This window comes from Phoca vitulina, unplaced genomic scaffold (genome assembly GCF_004348235.1).
Source record: "Phoca vitulina isolate PV1807 unplaced genomic scaffold, GSC_HSeal_1.0 scaffold26, whole genome shotgun sequence".
Lineage (NCBI taxonomy): Eukaryota > Metazoa > Chordata > Mammalia > Carnivora > Phocidae > Phoca > Phoca vitulina.
Window position 1 is genome coordinate 22,535,276 of NW_022589729.1, and position 23,826 is coordinate 22,559,101.

General features: G+C 48.7%; 1 protein-coding gene across 1 annotated transcript in view; it reads right to left on the reverse strand.

Annotated features, from left to right (window-relative positions):
• Nucleotides 1-2,716: 2,716 nt before the first annotated feature.
• The window catches only part of IGFN1 (immunoglobulin like and fibronectin type III domain containing 1), a 47,155-nt gene continuing 26,045 nt past the window's right edge, over nucleotides 2,717-23,826 (reverse strand). Inside the window, exons 22-27 of the mRNA XM_032422077.1 lie at nucleotides 23,176-23,475; nucleotides 22,085-22,411; nucleotides 4,153-4,301; nucleotides 3,043-3,157; nucleotides 2,853-2,955; nucleotides 2,717-2,762 (exon numbers count right to left, since the gene is read on the reverse strand). Of these exons, the coding sequence (XP_032277968.1) occupies nucleotides 2,717-2,762; nucleotides 2,853-2,955; nucleotides 3,043-3,157; nucleotides 4,153-4,301; nucleotides 22,085-22,411; nucleotides 23,176-23,475 (1,040 nt within the window). The remainder of the gene's footprint in view (nucleotides 2,763-2,852; nucleotides 2,956-3,042; nucleotides 3,158-4,152; nucleotides 4,302-22,084; nucleotides 22,412-23,175; nucleotides 23,476-23,826) is intronic.

Consider the following 23,826-nt stretch of genomic DNA (forward strand, 5'->3'; position numbering starts at 1 on the left):
CCAGAACCTGCTCTCCTCAGGCCTTGCTCAGTTCCCAGACCGGGTCCATGTTAACTCCCTCCTGGTCCCTTTCCGGTCCTCGGCCCCACCCTCAAGGCTTGGTTGGGGGAATTGGTTGGAGCTCTCAAAGGGGGAGCCAGCTTCATTTCCCTCCAGTCCATGGCTGGTCTCCCTCCTCCAGAGGGCCAGGGTCCCAGGCCTACTGCCCAGGGAGAGGGGCTCTGGGAGCACTCCTGGATCTGCGGCTCCCCAGATGACAGGGTGTGAGCTGTCCGCGGCTTGGGGAGGCAGGCTGGGAGCCATGTCTCATCGCTTGGGAAGCCGGGTGCAAGCGCGGACAGCTCCCCTGACGCAGGCGGCAGGTTGGGGGGGGGGAGGTGCTGCTGCCAGGGGAACAGCGGGCCCCCACCCTGGCCGGCCTCCCCAGACCTGGGGGTGGGGGAAGTCCCCCAGTGAGCGGTCCATGCACCCAGCACCCTTTACCAGGGGGGCCAGAGCCTACACCTGGGCCTGGCCTCTAGTGGGGCAGGGGCAGCCTTGCCTGGGAGTAGGCGGGCTCCTGGGTGACAGCTCCCAGGGCAAGGCCGGGGGGGCGGGGTGGGGGGGAGAGAGGTGGGTCTACTAACTACAGGCCCCAGGAAACAACAAAGCCACAGCACTGTCCCCTGAAACAGGTGCGAGTTCCCCCACCTCCCTTGCCTGGGCCAGACCCATAGCCTGCCCTCTCCCCTGACTTCTTGTGGTGGCCCTGACCAGCCCCTGCCATCTGGGAACACAGCAAGCTCGGCTGCCCCAGCTCAGGGGGTGGAGGGGAGGCCAGCGGTGTCCCCTCAGAGGAGGCACAGAGTGGCCCCAGGCAGCCCCCAGCTCCAGGGGCTCCTTAGACAGCTCGGCAGCGCCCGTGATGCTACCAGGATGAGCCAACGTGGGCCAACTCCCTAATCATTAAAAAACCAAACACCTCTCAGGAAGGAGTTCGAAAACGGTGAGCTCAGCAGAACCGGGGGCCTTTCCTTTCCCCAGCGAAGCGAAGAGGGAGGGGCTCACCAGGGCCTCCAGGGGCCAAGTGAGCGCACCCCCCCCCGCCCCACCTGCTGCAGCCCTGTCTTCCTCCGATCCTGCCGAGGCCTGCTCTGCCCAGGGCGCACTGCTCCTAGGTCAAATACACGCGTAGATTCCAGCTTTTGGCCTCGGAGTGGGCCGTCCCGGGGGATGTTGCCAATGGAGATGGGATAGGACAGCAGAGTGGTGGTGGGCACGCAGGGCCAGCTGGAGGCTCCCCAAGCCCACTGTCCTGTGGATATGAGAACAGCTCCCAGGATCCCAGTCCGCCCTCTGAGCAGGGACACAGCTTGAGGCGCGGTGGCCTCCTGCCTTAGTAGGCACTTAGGCGTCTCCTCCATGGTCCAGCCGGGAGTCCAGAGTGTGCCCATGAGACCCCGAGCCTGGAAAACGGGCCCCCAGGGGTGGGAACTGTTCATGGGGTTGGTGAGAGGAGGTGAGGGGGACAGAGGGACAGGGCTGGGTTTCCTGGGGGTGGGGTCCACCCAGGGAGGAGAGCTCCAGAGAGCACTGTCAGGGGTGGGGTGCAGGCTGGAAGGGCTTCGAACTAGCTGTAGGGTCTGGGGCTTTGCCGGGAAGGGACAGGCTACCTTCCAAGGGGAGGTCGGAGCTGGTAGCATTGCCCAAGGCCGATGGGACGCTCACCCCGCTCTGGGAGGAGCCCTTCCCCGTAGCTCTGCGCAGCAGCGCCCCGCCAGGCTGCTCCCGCAGCATTAACTGCAGCCAAGAGCTGAGCAGGAGCACCTGTCTCTTTACCCTCGGGGACCCCACCCTCCCTGAGCCTGGGCCCAGCCCCTGCCCCACATCCCAGGCACCTCACCCAGGACACCGTGTGCTAGGAGTGTGACAGCGCTGTCAGCAGCCAAGGCTGCCCCCTGGAGGTGCCTCTGTCCTGGGCCAGTGGGCTGCTCCCCGGCTGAGGGGGGTAAGCGTGCAGGGAAAGGGTCTCACTCCATCGTCCGGGAAGGACCTGCTGCCACGCAGCCAAGTGTCAGCTCTGGGTCTGAGCCCCCGGTTAGGCCTGGGGTCAGTTTGCTCTGCCACCAGCCTCATCTCCTCTTCCTTGGCCGTGGCCATACCCTGTCCTTGTCGGGACACCCTGCAGTCCTGTCCAGGCCATCTGAGCCTGGGCCCTGAGGGAACTCCACTCTGGCCTTCTCCCCGGGCACCACGCTTTGACCCCCAGAGAGACCCCCAGCTTTGGACTTGGGAAGAAGAGAGGAGGGTCAGCTCTGTGGGCCTGGCCTCTGCTCTAACCCTGTCCTCTCCAGGGTCCAGCAGGGGGAGAGGGGGAAGCAGTCTGGAATCCTGCCCAGGATCCAGGAAGGAAGGTGCTAAAGAGAAGTACACGTGAGGAGAGGTGAGAAGGCCAAGCAGGCCCACATAGCAGAAGAGGGAGGGTGGCGTCAGGCTGGGTCCTACTTGTCCTGCCTACTGTCCCCCCACACAGGCCATGCAGGACACCCAGACCTCCAAGGGTCCTGCCTCCTGACCTCCACTCAGAAGCTCTTCTCAGTGACATCCAGGGCCCTAGCCCTGACCCCCAGGAGACCCCAGGCTGAGGGTCTGCTCAAGCTGAGGGGCTGGCCAGGCTGAGGACCATGGAGGGTGGCGAGGGGAGGGGGCTGGGGAAGGAGGCATCCCTCATCCAGGCTCAGTACAGGGGTCCTGGGTCCAGCATGAAGTTCTCCAAGAGAGACCTGGGAGAGAGCAGAGGGGGAGGGAGAACCTGCTAGTGCCCACCACCTCCTCCCGGCTCCAGAGTCCAGCTTCTCTTCCATCCTCCTCACCTGGTCCCCGGCCTCCAGGCTGTCACCAGCTTTCTCCAGGGGCCCTTTCTCCTTGCCCCAGCAGCTACCTTCTCCAGCCCTGCTGCAAAGCCTGTGGTGCCACCTGGTGGTTAAGCCTGGGATGGCAGGCCATGTGACACCCAGGACTCAGAGGAAGGGGCTGAGGCCTCTGTTGTCCCCTCCGAGCGACCTGTGCCCTCCTGGAGTTCCAGGTCCTTCCGCTGCTGGACCCCACTGCCCTGGCAGCCGTCTGCCCGCTCCAGCCGCTCGGTGGTGTTGGAGAGCTGGGCCTCCGGGACCTCCAGCTGGGGTGTGAGAGATTTAGAAATACCAGCACCGGGATATGGAGTAATGGTGGATCCTCACAACAGCACACTGGGGGAGGTTCTAGGATGATCTCCATGGTACGTATGAGGAACTGGGCTCAGGGACAAACTCAAGCCTCGGAGGGGAGAGTGCAAAGAACACTAACCCGGGAGTTTTGATTTTAATCCCAGCTCTGCCACTAACTTGCTGTGGTACTCTGGGCAAGGCACTTTCCCTCTCTGGGCCTTATGCATCCCCCGAGGGAGTCAGATCGGAGCATCCTCCATTAGACTGGGGGATCCAGGCTGCTCACCCAGGCCTGGGCTGGGACAGCTGCAGCACTCCCTGGCTCCCCCAGGACACTGGGTACCCAAAACGCCGTCACATGTGGTCCTGGGGTTCTGACATGCGGTGTTTGAAACGGGCCTCAGAGGCCATAGAGAGTGTTCAGCGATACCTTCTTCCTTGCCCCCGCCCTCCCCGCTCTGGGAAGCACTTCTGGCAAGTCTCGTAGAACCCTCAGCTTCCCTCATCATGCGCCCCTCAGAGCCCCTCTCTCACGCCCACAGAACATGGTGTCCAGCCACCGTGGGCGTTTCTCTGGTGACTGCAAGGCCCTTTTCCTGGCCTCTGAGAATGCTCAGGCCCTTGTACCCCCAGATTGCTCCCCCTCACCTCATTGCCTAGAACGTTCCGCCCTCCAGCGCTCACCCAGACGAGCAAGGGTCCGTGGGCCATGTGGCCCCACAGCGGCCAGCGCCTCACGTGGAATATGGAGCCTCACGGAGCGGGAGCCTGATTGGAACTGGATTCTCAGGCCCGCGACGGACTTGAAAACCTTAAGAACGTCCGTGCATGGCCTGACATGACTATTGCCACCTACTCATGTTTACTCAGTAACACAGCACCTGGCCGCCTATTTGCTTCCGCCCATTTCCCGGTCCCCAGCCCCTCCTATCCATGTCTGGACAGCAGCTATGCACCCCCTACTCACATGGGGGTTGAGGAGAGGCTGCTGTGGGGGCTGCTCAAACCCCGACTCCAGCCCGACGTGCTGGCTCCCAGGGCTCCATGGCCCAAGTACCCTGGGGAAGAGGCCTGTGACAGTCACACCCACTGCCATATAAGGCACGTTCTCCTCCCCTGGGCAGGACAGCACACACCTGGGGAGATGTACTCAGAAGTGTGGGAGGGAGGGGGGCACAGCCCCACCGTGGCCAGAGAGTATCAGCAACACAGACTGAACAGGCAGGAACCTGGGGGGCACAGACAGGGGAGGGGACTTGCCCAAAGTCTCTCAGAGCTCAGTCAGAGGCCAGGTGTCCTGGCCCAGGGCTCCTCCACTCCCTGTGGCCTCGGGTGCCGTGAGGGGGGTCTCCAGGGCAATGCGAGAGTCCCTGACCCGCTTCCCAGCATGGTTGGGGTGGGGAGGGCTCCTGGCGGAGGAGACAGGAGCAGAGCCCCCTCCCCAGCTTTCCTTTCTCCCAGGCCAACCCCCTGCTCCCTGGGCCATTTAGATCCCAAGCAGCCTGGCAATGAAGCCTCTTATGATTGCCCTTATGAATATTCATTGTCATGTATTCTAACATCAGCTGGGCACCTGCTACATGCTAAGCACTCCCGCACACATTTCCTCACTTAATTCTAACGACCCCGAAACGCAGGCATTATTACCCTCATCTGACTGTTGGGAAAAAGGAGGTTTGCGGAGATTAAGCGGCGGGAAGTCAGGCTCGGGCTGCTGGTGTTTGCTTCTCTGCAGCTTCTCAGGACTTCTCTCTGCTCCCTCTCCAAGTATCTCTTGTAAGAGGCCGACATTCACCCTTAGGGTGGGGCTTGAGGACAATGGTGCGGGGAGGACTGTCCTCTGGACATAGAGCAAGTGGCCAAGCTGGACCAGGAACCAGGTCGCTTCCTGGTGAAAACATTTAGCTGGCTACCCAAAAAAATTGACCAAAGGATAAATGCCCGATCCCTTAGGGTATATGCTCAAGGCCTCTTCTCCTGCCGCCACCCCAGATTCATCCCCAGTGCCCTAAGGATGCTGAGTCATTCTGTTCCCTGCCTTTGTCCATGTTCCTCCTCCGCTGACCTCCCATCCATCAAGCTCCAGCAGAAATGTCACCTCCTCCATGAAGCCCCCCAGCACAAGTTGCTCTCCTGGCCATGCCCCTACTATGGTGGCCCATTCTTGCCAACATCCTTAATGTTGTGACCCCCAAGCTCTTCGCAGCCTCTCAGCCAATCCCCTCGGTAGGTCTGGGGCAGCTGTCCTCATGCCTTCATGCTCACCACCCGCAGGGCTGGCAGCGAAAGAAGCTTTAGGCCCATATCCCAGCTGGGCTCATCTGGGGCCCCGGGCCTGCTCCCTCTCGGGTCCACTCCAGACAGTGCCTGCTGGGCCCCTCACCCACAGGGGCTCCACGAGGAAAGGCCAGAACCCCCTGCGCCCCAGCCCATCCACAGCCGGGCCCCTTTGTCCCTCCTGCCCCCCAGGCCCCAGAGAGACGCCTGCTCTGGAAGGGCCGATTCTCTCCGCTCCAGCCACACCCAACAGAGCCTTCTCAGGCTTGACCCTACTTGACCTTCCAGAGCATCCAGTGTCCCAGATCCTCCCTCCTTAACACTCTACTAGTTTCCTTCCTACCTCCTTGGCTACTTCTGAGTCCTCGGTGTCCACCTTGGGGTCCACTCTGACAGCCCACCCCAGAGTGACCACACCCCTCCCACATTCTCCTACCCAAAGGGACATCTCCCACCCCGATCCCCTACCCGACTCCCTGCCAGCCTCCCCACCTGGAGGTACCAGACACGCACGTGTGGCCTCCCCTCTCAGGAAGTGGCACCGCTGCCCCTCTCAGCCGACAGCTGAGCCCCAGTCTCGAAGATTCAGTTGTGAACCCCAACCTTTACTTCTTTTTCTCCCAAATGTGCCCACTGTTCACTGGCACCTCTCTCTGGAAACTCCTTATGACTCTAATCGCTGCTTTGTCTTTGGGATTCTGTTCAGGTACCCCTGTCTCCAGGAAGCCTGCCTTGACCCCCCTCAGCTGGGTTAGGGGCCCTCCCGTGGCACCTGTGCCTACCTGTAAGCTCGCACTGACTCAGCGGGAAGGCACCTGCCGTCACTGGCTGGTGCGCTCCTAGAGCCGGGCCTCTACTGCGGAGAACAGACCGTTTTGTTCTCTCAGCACCCGGCTGGGGCCTGGCACATCAGAAGCCCTCGGTGACAGCCGGCTGAGGGAACTGAGACATTAATGAGGATAATGCTTGGGAAACCCTGAGGCTTCGGAGCTAGGAAAGAATCTGCAAGGGAAGAGGTGAGCCAGCCCATGAGGTCTTCTCTGCCCCAACAGTCCTGCCACCGGCCGGGCTGATGAAAGCTACCCACTGGGGGGCCAGTTATAACACCACTGGGTGTTAATACTGCTCAAAGTGTGTTCTTCCTCATGGCCTTGTGAAGCACGCAGGACTGCAGGATCAGCCGACTGCGGGAAAGCCCAAGACCCAGGGTGGTTAAGGGGGGCGCCCCAGGTCCTCAGGAGGCCGTGTAGCCTTCCTATACTCAGTGCAGTTTGACCCACCCCGCTCCCACCAGCCGGTGCACCCTGGGGCCACCCCTGGGCTCTATCACCCCATCCTTCACCTTCCCCAGTCCCCACCGGCTCCTGTCCAGCTGTGGCTGCAGAGCCTGAAAGAGCCAGTCCCCCTGGGCCATGACCCTCTCGGCCTCTCAGTTTCGCTGGGCTCCGCCCCCAGTCTCTGCTCCAGCTTCCAGGCAGCCTCTTGGGCCTCCCGCACTCCTTTCCGCAGAGACTGGGGCATCCGCGGGGTCTTGCAGAGGCTGGTGGCCGGGGACTGGGCAAGGCACTCCAGGCAGGAGCCTGGTGCCTGGACCCAGCCCAGCCCTGGGCGGAGCAGCCTCGCGGGGGGCCCTGCTCCAAGTGGGACATCCTCTCCGGTAGCCTAACCAGCTGACCTGCTGCTCTTCCCCAGCCCAGAGTGCCTGCGCCAGTCTCTCTGGAGGGACGTCGACCAGTAGCTGCTGAGCCACCCCTGAGGCTTCTGGGAACTTCAGCTGCAGCTTGACCTGGGCCATCTGAACCTCGGTAAGCTCTTGGCTGCAGAAGCCTCAGGCCGTGGCTCTAGAACCCAGCATAGCATGTATTCATTCCTTTTCTAAGCTTTACTACATTTCCTTTTCTTTTTCCATCTAGTCTACTGTTGATGGACATTGGATTATTTCTAGTCTGTGACTATGGTAAGAGCCACGATGCTGCTGTGAATGTTCTTTTCCACGGGGCACATACACAAATATATGGGAAAATGTGTCTAGACTATATACCTAGGAGTGGGGGTGCTGGGTCAAAAGGTAGAATTCCTATAATGGTGAATTTTATGTGTCAACTTGGCTGGGATAAGGGATGCCCAGATATCTGGCAAAACACGGTTTCTGGGTGTGTCTGTGAGGGTGTTTCCAGAAGAGATGAGCATTTGACTCTGTACGCTGAGGAAAGAAGGTGGTCCTCACCAGTGCAGGTGGGCACCACCTAATCCGTTGAGGGCCTGAATAAAGACAGAAAGCCAGAGGAAGGGCAAATTTGCGCTCTGCTTAAAACTTGGCATCCGTCTTCTGCTTGTGGATACTGATGCTCCTGAGACTCAGACCAGGGCTTACAGCATTGGCTCCCCCAGTTGTTGGTTCTTGGGTGCTCAGGTTTGGACTGAACTACAGTAACACCTTCCTGGGCCTCCGGCTTGCAGACAGCAGACTGTGGGAGGTATCAGCCTCCACAGTCCCTCATGATAAATCTCTACGTACCTCTATATAACCTATTAGTTCTGTTTCTATGGAGAGCCCTCACCAATACAATTGTCATGGTCAACTTGATGAGGTCATGGCGGACCTTCTCGAATTTACGCCCCTACCAGCAGCGGGTGAGAATTCCCATGCCTCAAGGTCTTTACCCAAACTTGAACAGAGCTGATTTTTGCCAGTTCGATAGAGCTGAAATGTTACACAATTGTGTGTTTAATGTTAATTGTGTGTTTAATTGTGTGCTTAAGTGTTACAAATTAGGGCTTAGAGTTTAGGGTTACAAGTGAAGTTGAACATTTTCCCATATATTTATGAACCAATATTCATACTACCTCTTTTATGAAAGGTCTGGTTGTGTCTTTTGCTCATTTTTCTCTTGAGATGTTTATCTTTTTCTCATTGATTTCAAGGGGTCTTTATAGACACTAATTATGAACAATAATTCTTTGACAGATATATGTGCAGCAAATCTTTCTCCCACTCTCTGGATTATTCTTTCATACACTTTGATGTCTTTGGATGAAAACACAGGCCTAATTTTAATATAGTCAAATTTATACTCTTTTCCTTTATGGCTTTGCCTTTGGCATCTTGTTTAAGGAATCCTTTCCTACCTCAAAGTGAAATAGACATTTTCCTACAGTATCCTCTAAGATTTATAGTTTCACCACTTACATATAAATTTTTAATACACCTGGAATTCATTTTTATGTGTAGTAGAAGGTAGCAATTTGACTTCACTTGAATAACCAATTGTCCTAGAACAACGTAGTAAAGAGTTGACTCTTTCCTATTGATTTATAATGCCCACTGTGTCATAAATCAAGTTTCCAAATAGGCATGTGTCTACTTGTTCTACTATTTCTGTATGTCTATTGATACACCCAAATCTCACTGTTTTAATATCTCTAGGGATAATAAATCTTGATAACTGATAGAACAAGTTTCCTCCTTTCTTTTTTATTCTTCTTCAGGAATGTTTTGACTTTTTTTTGGACTCTGTTCATCCACATAAATTTTAGAATTCCTTTATTAATTTGTATGAAAAACCCTGTTGGGATTTTTTTATTGAAAATGCATTGAATCTGTAGATGACTCTGGGGAGAACTGACATCTTGGTAATATTATCTTCCTATCCGGGAACACAGAACGTCCATCTACCCATGCCTTTTAAAACTTTTCAATAAAGTTTTATAGTTTCTCCATCTATGTTTTGTACATCTTCTGTTAGATCTATTCCTAGGTATTTTTTAAAAGATTTTATTTATTTATTTTAGAGAGAGAGTAAGAGAGAGAGTACAAGAGGGGGGAGGGTCAGAGGGAGAAGCAGACTCCCTGCTGAGCAGGGAGCCCGATGCGGGACTTGATCCCAATGTGGGACTTGATCCCAATGCAGGGGACCATGACCTGAGCCGAAGGCTGTTGCTTAACCAACTGAGCCACCCAGGTGCCCATATTCCTAGGTTTTATGAAATACCTAGGAATAGATCTAAATGATCTGTTGCTATTCTAAATGATATATTTTTAAAGTTACACTTCTAATTGTGTGTGGCTGTTTATGAAAATACAAATTATTTTGTACATTATTTATTTTACCCAGAATAAATTCTCTTCTTGATTTGTATAATTTGTAGATTATTTTGCATTTTGTGTATAGGCCATCCTATTGTCTATAAGTAATGCTGGCTTTGTTTCTTTCTTTCCAATTCTGATTTATTTGTTTTTCGGGCGCTGGCTAGGAGCCCCAGCGCAATGTTAACCATGAACGGTAATAGTAAGCATTGTATCTTTCCTCAGATTTTAAAGAGAATCCTTTCAACATTTCAACAGTAGGGCGCCTGGGTGGCTCAGTCGGTTAAGCGTCTGCCTTCGGCTCAGGTCATGATCCTGGAGTCCCTGGATCGAGTCCCGCATCGGGCTCCCTGCTCGGCGGGGAGCCTGCTTCTCCCTCTGACCCTCCCCCATCTCATGTGCTTGCTCTCTCTCATTCTCTCTCTCTCAAATAAATAAATAAAAAATCTTTAAAAAAAACAAAAACATTTCAACAGTAATTATGGTATTTGCTGCAGGGTTTTGTAGGTGCCCTTTATGGATATTATGGATATTTACTTCTTTTCCTAGTTTGCTAAGGGTTTTTTTAAAATCACCCATATAATAAGAGCGAACATACATAACCACATGCAAGGATTGTTCTAAGTGCTTTACATATATAAATTATCTTAATCCTCACAGCAAACCCATGAGGAAAGTACTATTATTATTTTCATCTTTATAGATAAGAAGGAAACGGAAGCTTGGAGAGATGAAATTACTTGCTGGAGGTTACAAAGCTCCTTTTTTTTTTTTAATTTTTTTATTGTTATGTTAATCCCCATACATTACATCATTAGTTTTAGATATAGTGTTCCATGATTCATTGTTTGTGCATAACACCCAGTGCTCCATGCAGAACGTGCCCTCCTCAATACCCATCACCAGGCTAACCCATCCTCCAACCCCCCTCCCCTCTAGAACCCTCAGTTTGTTTCTCAGAGTCCATTGTCTCTCATGATTCTTCTCCCCCTCCGATTTCCCCCCCCACCATTCTTCCCCTCCTGCTACATTCTTCTTCTTCTTTTTTTCTTTCTTAACATATATTGCATTATCTGTTTCAGAGGTACAGATCTGAGATTCAACAGTCTTGCACAATTCACAGCGCTCACCAGAGCACATACCCTCCCCAGTGTCCATCACCCAGAGGTTACAAAGCTCCTAATGGTACAGTCAGTATTCAGAACCAGGCAGCCTGGCTCCAGAGTCCGTGTCTGTAACATGCTCAACTGTCATTAGATGTTGAATTGTATCGATGCTTTCTTGTACATCTGTTGAAATGATTGTACGGCTTGGCTTTTATTTTATCCATGTGGCGAATTACATGGATGGTTTTTTAATATGAATCCAGTGTTGCAAGTCTGATATAAACCTCTCTTGGTCATCATCTATCAACATTTTTCCTCCTTGCTGGACTCAGTGTGCTATTTGTTAAGGATTTTGCATCGATGCTAATGAGTTAGATTGGCCTATAGTTTTCCTCCTTTGTGCCATCCTTTCGGTTCTGGCATCAGGATTAGGTTAATCTCACTGACCAAGTTGGAATGGACTCCTTTTTCTATTCTCTGGAGAAGTTTTCAAAGATTGTAAATGTTCTTCAAACATTTGGAAGAACTTTTCACCCATCAGATTGCTGGGCTATGTTTTCTCTGTGGGAAAAATGCTCAGCTACCGACTGAATTTCTTCAATGATACAGGACTATTCAGGTTTTCTATCCCTTCCTGGGTCTGTTTTGGTAAATGATCTTTTTCTACGAATTCACACATTCCATTACAATTTTCAAGTGTATTAACATGTAGTTTTAAATAGTATCCTTTGTTTCTGCTCAGTCCATAATGCATCCTTTTTCATTCTTAGGGTTTATTTTTGCCATTTCTTTTTCCCAGTGATTAATCATGACAAAGGTTTGTCAATATGATTAACCATTGCAAAAAGATAATCTTTGAATATGATTATCCTCTCTATGATGTATTTTATTTCATTAATTTTTACCCTTCGTTGTTTTCTTCTAAGTTTTTAAACGTTATTCTGTTTTTGTTTTCATTTTTTTTTAACAGTGAAGGTTATTTTTTTTTTTAATGTTTTATTTATTTATTCATGAGAGTCAGAGAGAGAGAGAGAGAGAGGCAGAGGGAGAAGCAGGCTCCCCACCAAGCAGGGAGCCCAATGCGGGACTCGATCCCAGGACCCTAGGATCATGACCTGAGCCGAAGGCAGACGCTTAACCATCTGAGCCACCCAGGCGCCCCTGTTTTCATTTTTAAAAGGTTATTTGCTGTATTAGTCAGGATGGGCTAACTGCCATAACAACCTCCAAACCTCAGTAGCCTGATAAGATACAGTTCAGTGGACTGGCAGGCATGACCTTGCTCTACCTGAAGTCATTCAGGAGCTTGCGTTCCTTTCATCCTACAAAGGATTCCTTGCATCTAGAAAGTGGATGCTTGCAAAGGAAATTTAAGGGTTAGACCCAGAAGCTATTCACATTACGTCTGCCCATACGCCATAGGCCAGAACTCAGTGTCATGATCATATCAACCGCAGGAGGCTGGATAAATTGTCTCTGATACGAATCGTCTCTCACTGATTTTGAGCCTTTTTTTTTTCTTTTTTAGAGTAAGCATATAAGCCAGAAATTTCCTTCTACATTTGATTTTCACTGAAGTCTACAAGTTTTTATAAGTACTTTTATTATTATTTATTATCATTAATTCTAAATATGTTTCTGTTTTCCACTATGCTTTTTGTGGTTGTTGTTTGAATCATTAATTATTTATAAGAGTATTTTTTAATTCCCAATTGTATGAGATTTTTTTCTACATATCTTTTATTATTGAGTTCCAACTTAACTGCACTGTGGTCAGTGTGGTCTACATGATGCCGATCATTTAAAGTTTGTTCAAGCTAGCTTCATGGCCTAGTACGTAGCAATTTTCATAAATGTTTCATGTGTGCTTTAAAAGAATGCTATTCTCCATTTGTTGGGCACAATGGTCTATGTGTATCCATATATCAAACTCATGAATAGTGCTGTTCACATCTTCTATATCCTTGTTACTTGTTTGCCTGCTTGATACATTATTAACTGCTGAAAGAAGAGTGGTACACTATCACAATGATTAGTTATTTTTTCTTGTAATTCTATCAATTCCTGCTTTCGATGTTTTGCAGCTGTATTTAAAATATATTTGGGGGCTCTCTGTTGAGGTGCATACCAGGTCAGAATTGTTATATTTTCCTAGTGATGTAAACATTTTAACCTTTTGTAATTACTCCATTTATCTTTAGTAATGCTGTTCTCAAAGATTTTAACTGTTGCCAATAAAGTTATTGATAATCAAGGGTTAGTTTTTATTTGTTTGTTTTAGTTTTAGTTTTTGGTTTTGACTAGTATTTACTCAGAATATCTTTTTTCTGTTCTTCAACTTTCCAGCTTTTGGAGTCCTGTATTTAATTGTGTCTTTAGTAAAGAGGACATAGCTGGTTTTTAAAAATCCAGTCTGATGATCTTTGTCTTTTAACTGGAGAACTTGACTTATAGTATTTGTGATTACTGATCATTTCTATTTATTCATATTTGTCCCAGTATTGCTGTTTCTCCTCTGTCTTCCTCCACCTCTCCCCACCTTCTCTCACTCCTCTTCTTCTTCCTCTCCTCCTCCTCCTCTCGTACCTGCCCTCTTTTGGATTGATTGAAGTTATTTTTCTCTTTCTGTATTTTGTTTGAAAGTTTTATATTCTGAGTCTAATCTTAGGCATTACTCTAATTATTCCCAATATGTGCACTTAAAATGTAAAGATAATAAATATCTTTCAATATTTTATCTCTGATCACGCCTTCCCGAAATTATGCCTAATTTTTTCCCAGGATTGTAGTCTCTTATTAAATATTATGATTATTATTACTTGCAGCCAGCGCTTTTTATTTACCCAAATATTTAAAAATAGCTTTGCTGATCATTATTTCTTGCATCTTAGAACTTATTTCTAGAATCATTATTCTTCTATCTGAAGTGCAGTATGGAAATTATTCTGAGTTTTTGGTAGTAAATTCTCTGTTTCTGTTTTTCTGAAAAAGTCTCTTTTGAGCTTCTAATAATAAATGCAGAAAAGTAAAATTGCTGTATCACTGAGAGATTTATACATGTTAAAGCAATTTTGATACATATTCATTCATTTTTTTTTTGCAGAGTTATTATATCAACTTATAGACCAACTGTATGGAAATTTATATTATTTGACACACTGGATAATTCTTTTTCTTTTTACTTTTTTTAAGATTTATTAATTTAGGACACCTGGGTGGCTTGGTGGACTAAGCGTCTGCCTTCAGTTCGGGTCGTGATCCCAGGGTCCTGGGATCGAGTCCTGCATCGGGCTCCTTGCTCAGCGGGGAGTCTGCTTCTGCCTCTCCCTGCTGCTCCCCCTGCTTGTGCTCTCTCTCTCTCTGTCAAATAAATAAATAAAATCTTTTAAAAAATAAAGATTTATTAATTTATTTTAGAGAGAGAGAGAGTGTGTACGTGAGAGAGAGCGTATGTGAGCAGGGTGAGGGGCAGAAGGAGAGGGAGAGAGAGAGTTTCAAGCAGACTCCCCACTGAGCACGCAACCCAATGCAGAGTCTGATCTCAGGACACTGAGATCATGACCTGAGCTGAAACCAGGAGTGAGAAGCTCAACTGACTGAGCCCCCCAGGGGCCCCTAGATGATTCTTTTTAATGCTTGCTAAATCGAGTGGTAATAAGTGGCACATACTTGTAAAATCTGCTTCATATTTTTATTTATTTATTTATTAGATTTTTTAAAAAAAATTTATTTGTCAGAAAGAGAGAGATAGAGCACAAGCAGGGGGGAGTGGCAGGCAGAGGGAGAAGCAGGCTTCCCGCTGAGCAAGGAGCCCGATGTGGGCCTGGATCCTGGGATCCTGGGATCATGACCTGAGCCGAAGGCAGACTCTTAATGGACTGAGCCCCCCAGGTGCCCCTGCTTCATACTTTTTTGATAAACTACATGTTTCCTTTTTGTGCAATTGCATATTACAGTGTCTTTTTCTTATTGACTTATAATTCTATTTATTGTTAAATTTATTGTAAAATGCTGTAAATATTTTTTTTTTTTAAGATTTATTTATGTATTTGAGAGAGAGAGAGCATGAGCGGGAGGGGCAGAAGGAGAGAGAGAAAGACTCTCAAGCCGACTCCAAGGGAAGCAGGGATCCCAAAGAGGGGCTCTATCTCACAACCCTGAAATCATGACCTGAACTGAAACCAAGAGCCAGACACTTAACCAACTGTGCCACCCAGGTGTCTCTGTGCTGTAAAAATTTAAAACTAATTTGCCATTTGCCTTTTAACTTTGTTTATGGTCTTTTTAAAACTCAAAAGTTATTTTGTTATATAATCAACTCTATACAAAGTTTTTATATTTGATATACAAAGTTTTTATATTTGATGTAAAAGGCTTAGCAAGTCTTTTTTCCAGCACCGAGGTGAAATGGATAACAACTCATTATTTTTCTAATTATTTTTACATGCATGCTCTATTACTGTCTCTTTAGTTCATCTAAAATGTATTTTGGTGTATAGTATGAGGTAAGCCTTGACTTCTTTTTTTCCAAACAGTTTATTAATTATCCAAGTGCCATTTCCCTACTTATTGAAAAAGCCATTAGCTGTTGTAAATAACACTAAAAATTTCTTTTTTTTTTTTTATTTGTTCAGATAAAGTTTTTCTCCCAACCCCCATGGAATTAGGTAAGTGACCTCAGTCCGGTGTGACTGGAAGTTGCATTTATTTCCATTTCTGTACATTTGCCTCATAGTCCCCCTTCTTTCATTTTTATTCATTGAGTCAAGAGAGGAAAAGATATGTGTGTGGTTGAGTCTCTGCATGTGGGCCTTTTGAGAAATTGGAGGTGACATTACCATCTTGAGGAATAATCAATAAATATTTGAGCTTGCTCAATGCCAGGGACTAAGTGAGAAAAGGAAGATCCAAGAATGAATAAGGGCCAGTCCCTACTTCCATGGAATCGATATTCTAGTTGGAGAGGAAACAGACTCACACGTGTGCAGGACCACAGATAAGAATGGTAGCAGACTTCTCAACAAAGCTGTAAGTCAAAAGATAATGGAGTGACATCTTTGGAGTATTGGAATAAAAATGAAGAACTGTCAACCTAGGATTCTATGTCCCCCCAAATTTTTTTTCAAAAATTAAGGATTGGGATAATGCGACGTTGGCTTAAGCTGAATCTCCTGGTACACATGTGGAAAACAGGGTCATTTCTGTGGCACCCCAGCTCCAGAGTAAAATCTATGCTCTTATTTTTTATTAAGGCTTATTTTTGTAACACATACACACACACACACATATATCCCAACCCCCCCCCGAAAACTTCTCAGTGGAATCCTCAAGATTTCTGAAGTGGAAGAGTTATACTTTAGAATATTTTTCCTTTCTGCAATGTAATAGTAGCTGTTATATACATCTCTATTTTGAGTCTTATTATGTTCAAAAGTAGACTTATTGTTTTAATTTTTATTAGTAATAACATGACATGTATGAATATTGTATTTGGAATTAAGCACTTGAATTCACTCATTACTTCAGTAAATATTTATTGAGCACTAGTATGTGCCTGAGTTCTATCTACGTGCTGGGGATAAGTAATAAACTAAGTCCCTACCTTTATGGAGAGTAATAATGAGTTAATATTTATTTCATTTTTATCGGCTCATTTCCCCAAATATAACACCCTGACTTCACCAAGTTTTCTGAGATTCTGATCTAAAGAACTGCTATCTTTTATAGCACAAATCATCTGAAGGAAAGAGTGGTCAATGATGTATTTTCTCTTTTATAGTTAAAACAACCGTAAAAAGAGGAGAAGAGTTCTGAGGGTAGAGACTAAAGGTGTTCCAGTCTTCTTTCTGGATTGCAGACGGAGTCTCTCCTTCTAAATGATGCCCTTACACTTCATGAAACTTTCTCCTCAGACCTACCCCAGAACAGGACACTTTTAGGACTGTAGACTCATTTACCTTCTAAAGCTTTTGATGGCACTTGGCAGCCCCCTAGTGGCCAAATCCTCTACCTGACAAAAGTCTTTTGCTACGCTGAGTTGTTCACGTGTGAAGTGTACTCTAGTGTGTAACTTACTTTGAAATGTATAAAAAAAACAATAGGACGGATTAATGGATGAATAGAGAGATGCATAGGCGATTAGATATGTGATGAAGCAGATACAGCAATGCTAACTGTAGAATCCAGGTGATGGGCGTATGGGTCACTGTATCATTCTTTCAGCTTTTCTGTGAACATTTATATAATAAAACATTGAATAAATATCTCTCTGGTAGGCTCTGGAAAAAATGAAGGGGAAATAAAGACTTTTTCAAATGAATAGTAGCTGAGAAAATGCATTGTCAAAACATTGTACAAGAAATGTTCCAAGAAGTTCTTTAGGCAGAAGCAAAACGATACCAAGTGGAAACCTGGATCTACACAAATGAATGAAGAACACAGCAAATGGTAAATATAAATGTATTTTTTCCTCATTAAAAATATATTTAAAAGACAATTGAGTTTTTAAAGCAGAAATAATCACATATTTGGGGTTTATAACTTATGTAGAAGTAAAAGGCAGGACAAAATAGCACAGAGGATGGGAGGAAGAAATGCAAGCCCCTGGTGAGGTTCTTACTTTATGCTAGAGGCATATTATTTGAATGTAAACTGTGATAAATTAAAGATATATATTATACACCTTGGACAAATCCACAGTTTTGTTGGCTAGGTCAACACTCCTTTCTCAGGAATTGAGAGAACAAATGGAAAGAAAATCAGTAAGGATATAGAAGATTCAAACAACACCATCAACCAACTTTACTTAATCGACATTTGTCTAACATTCCCCGCAACAAAAGCAGAATGCGCATCCTTTCAAGTGCACAGAGAATATTTAACAAGATAGACCATATTTGGGACCATGAAACAAGTTTCATTAGATTTTAAAAAGGTAAAATCATAAAAGTGTGTTATCTAACTGCAGTTAGAATTAAAGTCAAAGTCAAGAAGGGACAGCTGGGAAATCTCACCTATTTCAAAATTAAATGACACTCTTCTAAGTAATCCATGGGTAAATGAAGAAGTCATAAGGTAAATTAGAAAATAACTTGAACCGAATGAAAATGAATACATGTGTCAAAACGTGTGGATATAGCTAAAACAGCATTTAAAGGAAAATTCATGGTATTCAATGCTTATGTGTTATAAACCAATAAAGGTCAAAAATCTGTGATCTAAGATTTGACCTTAACAAAAAGTGAGGAAAAAAAGAGCAAGTTAAACCCAAAGTGAGCTGAAGAAAGGAAATAACAAAGATAGGAGCAAAAATCAATGAAATTGAAATCAGAAAACTAACAGAGAAAATCAATCAAACCAAAAGTTGGTTCTTTGTAAAGATCAATAAAATGGATAAACCTGTAGCCAAACTGATTAAGAACAGAAGAGAAAACACACAAATCACCAATATTAAGAATGAAAGAGAAGATATCACTAGAGATCGTACAGACAGTAAAAGGATAATAAGGGAATATTACAAACAACTTTATGCTGATAAATTCAACAATCTAGATGAAATGAATAAATTCTTTGAAAGTCATAAACGATCAAAGCTCATTCAAGAAGAAATTGATAGCCTGAATAGCCCTATATGCCTATTAAAGAATTAAATTTGTAGTTACATCCTTCCCATAGAAAACTCCAGGCCCAGTGGCTTTATTGGTAAATTCTGTCAAACATCTGAAGAAGATACTATACAATTCTATACAAACTCTTCCAGAAAGTAGAACAGAAGTAGGGAAGACAGAATCCAAAAACAGACCCACACATATACAGTGGATTGATTTTCAATGAAGGCTCCAAGGTAATTCAGTGGGGAAAGGAAAATCTCTTTCTAAATATGGTCCTAGGCCAGTTGGATAATCAAGAATGAAAAAAAGAAAGCCTCGACTATTACCCACATCACATGCAAAACTTCACTCAAAAGGGATAGATCTAAAAGTAAGAATTAAAACCATAATACTTCGAGAAGAAAACAGGAGAAAATCCTTGTGACCTTGGGTTAGGAACTAGTATTCTTAATTTACAAATGAGGACTCAGTCATTAAACAGGATAAGGAACTTGCTGAGGTCACATTAGCTAGTTAGGAAGCAGAACTAGTCCTCAAACCCTTAAATTCATACTCAGATTTGATGTACTTGACTGGCAAGGGCTTTGGGCTTTGTGTGGAAGTGAATGAAAATGCGCACGACTGCTCCCTTCTTCTTCACATTCTGCTCTGGTCATAGAAGTATGCAAGCCCCCTCCCAGGGACACACGGCTTCACTTGCCCCGGATGTGAGCACTACCATCCACCACCAAACAGGCACTGCTTTCCACTGTCCTGGGCCGAGCTGTTCAAACCAAGCCTGCGCTCATAATGTTCTCCTCCCCTCTGCAGGCCCACTTCCTGCTTATCCCTCAAGGATGTTACTGCCTCCTTTAAGAAGCCCTCCTTGACGCACTCAGACTGCAGGTCTCCCCTCCTCTGAGGTCCTCAGGACTTCCTTGGGGCTTTTGTTAGTCTTATCTCCCTTCCAGAAGGCGGGCACCTTGAGGGCAGGTCCCATGTCCTACTTGTCTTTGTATCTTCCTGCACAGCACCTGCTCAGGGCCCGTCAGATGAATGAATGTATCTTGAGAAGCCATCACGAGTTAGGGTCTTTTGTCCTTGCATCTCCTTGGAAGGTCAGGCCCCCACTCCACCCTCAGAAACGTAGAGAGGGCTCTCCGCTCATCCTTGCTCTGGGAGTCCCTGTTCAGGGCCAGGCAGGCCACAGGCACTGGGTCATCCCCTCTGTGCAAACCCCCACTTCCCCCGATTGCTGACACTGCAGTCTGAGCTGAAGCCCTGCCCTCCCCCCACTGCAGGACCCCGTAGCACAAAAAGTACTTAGAATAGTTCACATGGGCCGAGGTAGTCAGCCACCGCCTCGCCGTTTCTAAGAACTTCTTTCTTTGCTCCTGGCCCCAGTATGGCCTGCTGCCGCAGCAAAGCAAAGATGGAAAGAGAAAACCCAAGGGAAACAGCTCTTGTAGGTTTCCCTGGGGGCGGCGGGCAGGAGTGTACAAAGTCATCTAGTCCATCCCCCTGCCTCTGGGGGCACTCTTGGTCTATTTTGGGTGGACAGTTATCTCTGGCATCCAGAAAGCATTCCCTTGGTTACGTGTTTCCCATGCCTCAGAAAGGTGTTTTTGACATCCACCCTCCATCCCTCCTGGTGGCTTGGGTTCCCCCCTTCCTGCGTCTGACCTGCGGTCGGGCATGAGAGGAGACAGGAAGGCAAAAGCCTGCATCCCAGCAGAGGGAGTGAAGAGCACACAGTGTCAGGCCACTGGCTAGGCTTTGGAGCAGACACACTGGGACAGAGTGGGGCTCAGCCTTCCTGGGGCTCCCTCCTTCCTTCTCACCCCCCAGGAACTCTGGAGTGTTTCCTGGGAGCCTGGGAGGTTCAGGGGCCTTGAGGACAGAGGAAGACAAGAGCTTCTGCGGGAGGTCACGTAGAGGTCCTTCTCTGGAAAGGGAAGCATCCCATCCTGTGTGTGACACAGGGCAGTGGGGGCCGTGGAGGAGGGGAGGAGGGGCCCACAGAGCCCTGAATGAGAGCCAAATCCCCATGTGATGGTCTCTCTCAGCACCTTCTGACAGGGGCCCCCAGATCACATCCTGGAGTAGGATCTTCCCCAGCCCAGACTCTTTCTGGCCCCGGGGAGGGACAGGCAAAGGCCCCGGCTCTGTGTTCCCCACACTCTAACACCCAGGAAAGCCTCTCGCTCTGTTGCTCACAGGCTTTTTGCCAGAGGTGTGCGGGACACATGGGTGAAGAGTGAGGGAGGAGACTCTCCAACCCTTCTCCGATTTCCCGCCCTCAGAAGCCATGGCACAGAACCCACCTGTCCTCCCCGAGGGAGTCTGGTATGAAGGCTCTGCGGTGGGAATCTTTCCTCCAACACACCAACCCCAAGTTAACTTGCAAATGACAGGCTTGTGTCAGCCTAATGTTTTAATAATGAAAAGTACAGAAAGCCCCCCTCCACACATGCCCTGGATGCCCTGGCCCTCACTCAGGTCCTCTGACCTCCTCATTCCTCCCTCCTCTGCTCACAGCAGGCCCAGCTCTTCCTGCTCTCCCTCCAGGAACCCGCTTCCGGAAAACAAGGAGTTGGCCTCCCTCTTGCAAACAGGTTCTCTCCGGATCTCCCGATCTCCCGGAAGAAGTGGAGAAGAAAGAAGCCCCGTGGAGAGAGTGGAGGAGGTTCATGGTCATGTTCAGGGACTTGGCTTGGGGTGGAGAGGCTGAATGTCCTCCCCTCTTCTTCTTTTTCTTCCCCAAAGGACTCCATGCCCTCCTGCTCCTCACTCCTGCCTCCCTGGGGCTCTGGGCATGACCAGTGTCCTTCATCCTTCAGGACCGGCTCTCTGGGTCAGTGTTGGTGTCAAGAGCGAAGTTTCGGGGATCTGTCATCATCCCGTGGCTGTGGAGCCAGACAGGGCCATCCTGGGGTGAGGCAGGGCTAGGAGCTAGATTCTGCAAGACACGGAGCACCGGGATATTCCGGCGGGTCCTGAAGGAACAGCTGCCGAGGGGCCACCCCTGTTCTGCGTTGCTGTCAGGCCCAGGGGCTGTCCCAGCAGGGGCCATGGGTTCAAATGCAGAGACACCGCGTGCTCTCTGAGCTTGGGCAAATTCCTCCCCTGGCAACCCCCCGCCCAAACACTTTTTTGAAAACAGCCTTTTCAGGATGAGGTGTGTGCATGCGCTGGGGCACTTGGTGAGCGGCTTCCCGAGGGCCTGGGCGTAGATGCCACAGAGAAAAAAGATGCTCTGGTTCAGTGCTGAAAGGGCCATTTTTACACAAAGGTCAATTCTGAATAATTTAAAAATGTTTAGGGGTTACTTTGTTTTCTATTCAAAATATAAGATATTTTAAGTACTCTTAAGGAAAGATGTTTTCTTACTAACATAGGTTATTTGCTTTACTGAAGAGGAGACTACCAGTAGGGAAATCAGCAAGGCTTTGGGGGCACTAAGTGTCTGTGTCTGGGCATATTTATGAAGGTATAACACAGAAGACAGAAGAGGCCCCTTTATCTCTCTCGAGATGTGTTGCAGGCCATCCTGGGAAGCTTAGTCGGGGGTGCATCGTCCCTTAAGCCAAGAGTTAGTCCTCAGTGATCTAGTTCAATACTGCATTTTGCAGATGGGTAAATCAAGGCCCCAGGAGGGCGAGTGACGGCCCAGCTGAAGTCACAGAGTTCCTGTGGAGCCACGGCGATTAGAGGACCCTGGTATCCTGACCCCCAGCCCAAGCACTCCTGAGGGCACAGGGAGGGCTCCCTGAAGGCAGGCAGGTGGCTGCCCCTCTGGTTCTCCTTCCCGTCCCCCCTCTGCCAGGGCAGCACCTTTACCTGGGACAATGAGGGTGGCGGTGCTGACGGCCTGGCCCAGCGCGTTCTCCGCCACGGCCTTGTACCGGCCGCTGTCCTTGGGGGAGACGCTGGGGATGATGAGGGAGCACACGCCCAGCACGTCGGTGCTGTACACCGCGGGGTTTCCCGCCAGGCTCCGGCCGTCCTTGAACCAGGTGACGTGGGGCCGCGGCCAGCCATGCACGGCGCAGCTCATGCAGCACTCACAGCCCTGCGGCAGCAGGTGGGTCCGCAGGCCCACCAGGAACCGGGGCTTCTGGCTCAGGTTGGGCTCCCGGTAGCTTGGACGCCTCACTGGGAACCTGTCTGTGGCAGACACCGGGGCGAGAGAGAGGAGGGTCAGTGAGCGAGGAAGGGAGGGCCGAGGCAGGAGTCGGGGTGGCAAGTTCCTGGTGGAACGTAGGCACGTTCTGGGTCCTTCCGCCACATCTTACCAGTCAATTTGGCCCTCACGGCTTGACTCACTTTTTTATCCTTTTCTTAAAATACATTTTGGATTTTATTTTTTATTTATTCTTTTATTATAAGCTAACACCCATTCACTGTGGACAAACTAGAAAGTGTAAGAAAGTCAAAAGGGGAAGGAATAAAAACCAAGCATAATCTCACTGCCTATCAATGACCAGAGCTAACATTTTGGTGTGGAAACTTCCAGACATTTTTGTGTTTTAGAAATATGGAATCACGCATTCTATTTTATAATCTGCTTTTTCGAGTGATTACTTTGAAGGCCCACCATCTATTTGACTGTAAAATATGCTTGGTTTTCAGAGAAACATTAACCTCTCTTTGCCGTAGGCCTGCTGCTTATTTGAGACCCCACCCAAAGGCATCCTGGACATGCAGACACCCACAGCCCTCGGCTCTCTCCGGACCCACCCTGAGTCAGGGACACAGAGGACAGCAGTGCAAGTGGGTTGAGCCAGCTGGGGAGGTGGGGGAGGTGGGGAGGTGGGCAGGGTAACGGCTCCTGGCCTCCAGCTGGTGGTGGGGCCAGCAACACATTGAGCCGCACTCAGCCACCTCTGCTGGGGCTGTCCCGGATGCAGCCCGCATCCCCAAGAGCTCACCTCGCTGCCGGGGGATGCACCAGGGCTGGCTGGTGTCTGAGGGCAGGCTGGCCCCCAGCTCATTCTTGGCCACCACTCGGAAGTGGTACTCGTGGCCAGGGAGCACTCCCAGGAGGGTGAAGTGGTTGGTGTGCACGCGGTCGGCCGCCTGGCGCCAGGGCCCGTGTGCTGAGGAGCGCGTCAGCACCTCGTAGTACAGGGGGACATCCCCAGCCTCATCTGGAGAAGGTTCCCACTCGGCCGTCACTGTCCCGGGCACGTTCTCCTGCAGATGGATGGGCCCGGGCGCCTTTGGGCATGCTGCACAAGAGGAAAGGCAGCTGAGTTTGGGGGGGAACCTGGCAGGGCACCCCAGAATGCCCACAGGCTTCTGCATGCCCTCCCCCAGGTCCCCAAGTCTTCTGGGGTCCTGGGGAGTGCAGTCTGCCCATGCAGGCAGCTGGAGCCCCCCAGAGAGAGCTCAGCTGGGGGTCTACAGTTATCTCTAGAGGGTAGCAAGCCTCTCCAACAAGAATCATTTGAATTCACTCTGGCTTGTAAGTAAAATGACACAGGATGTGGACAGTGGAGGGGTTTTCACAAGATCAAGTTGCAGAACCCCCATTGTTAGCTGTTGGTCATTTCTGTATTCCAGAAGCTCCTCCAGGGTGG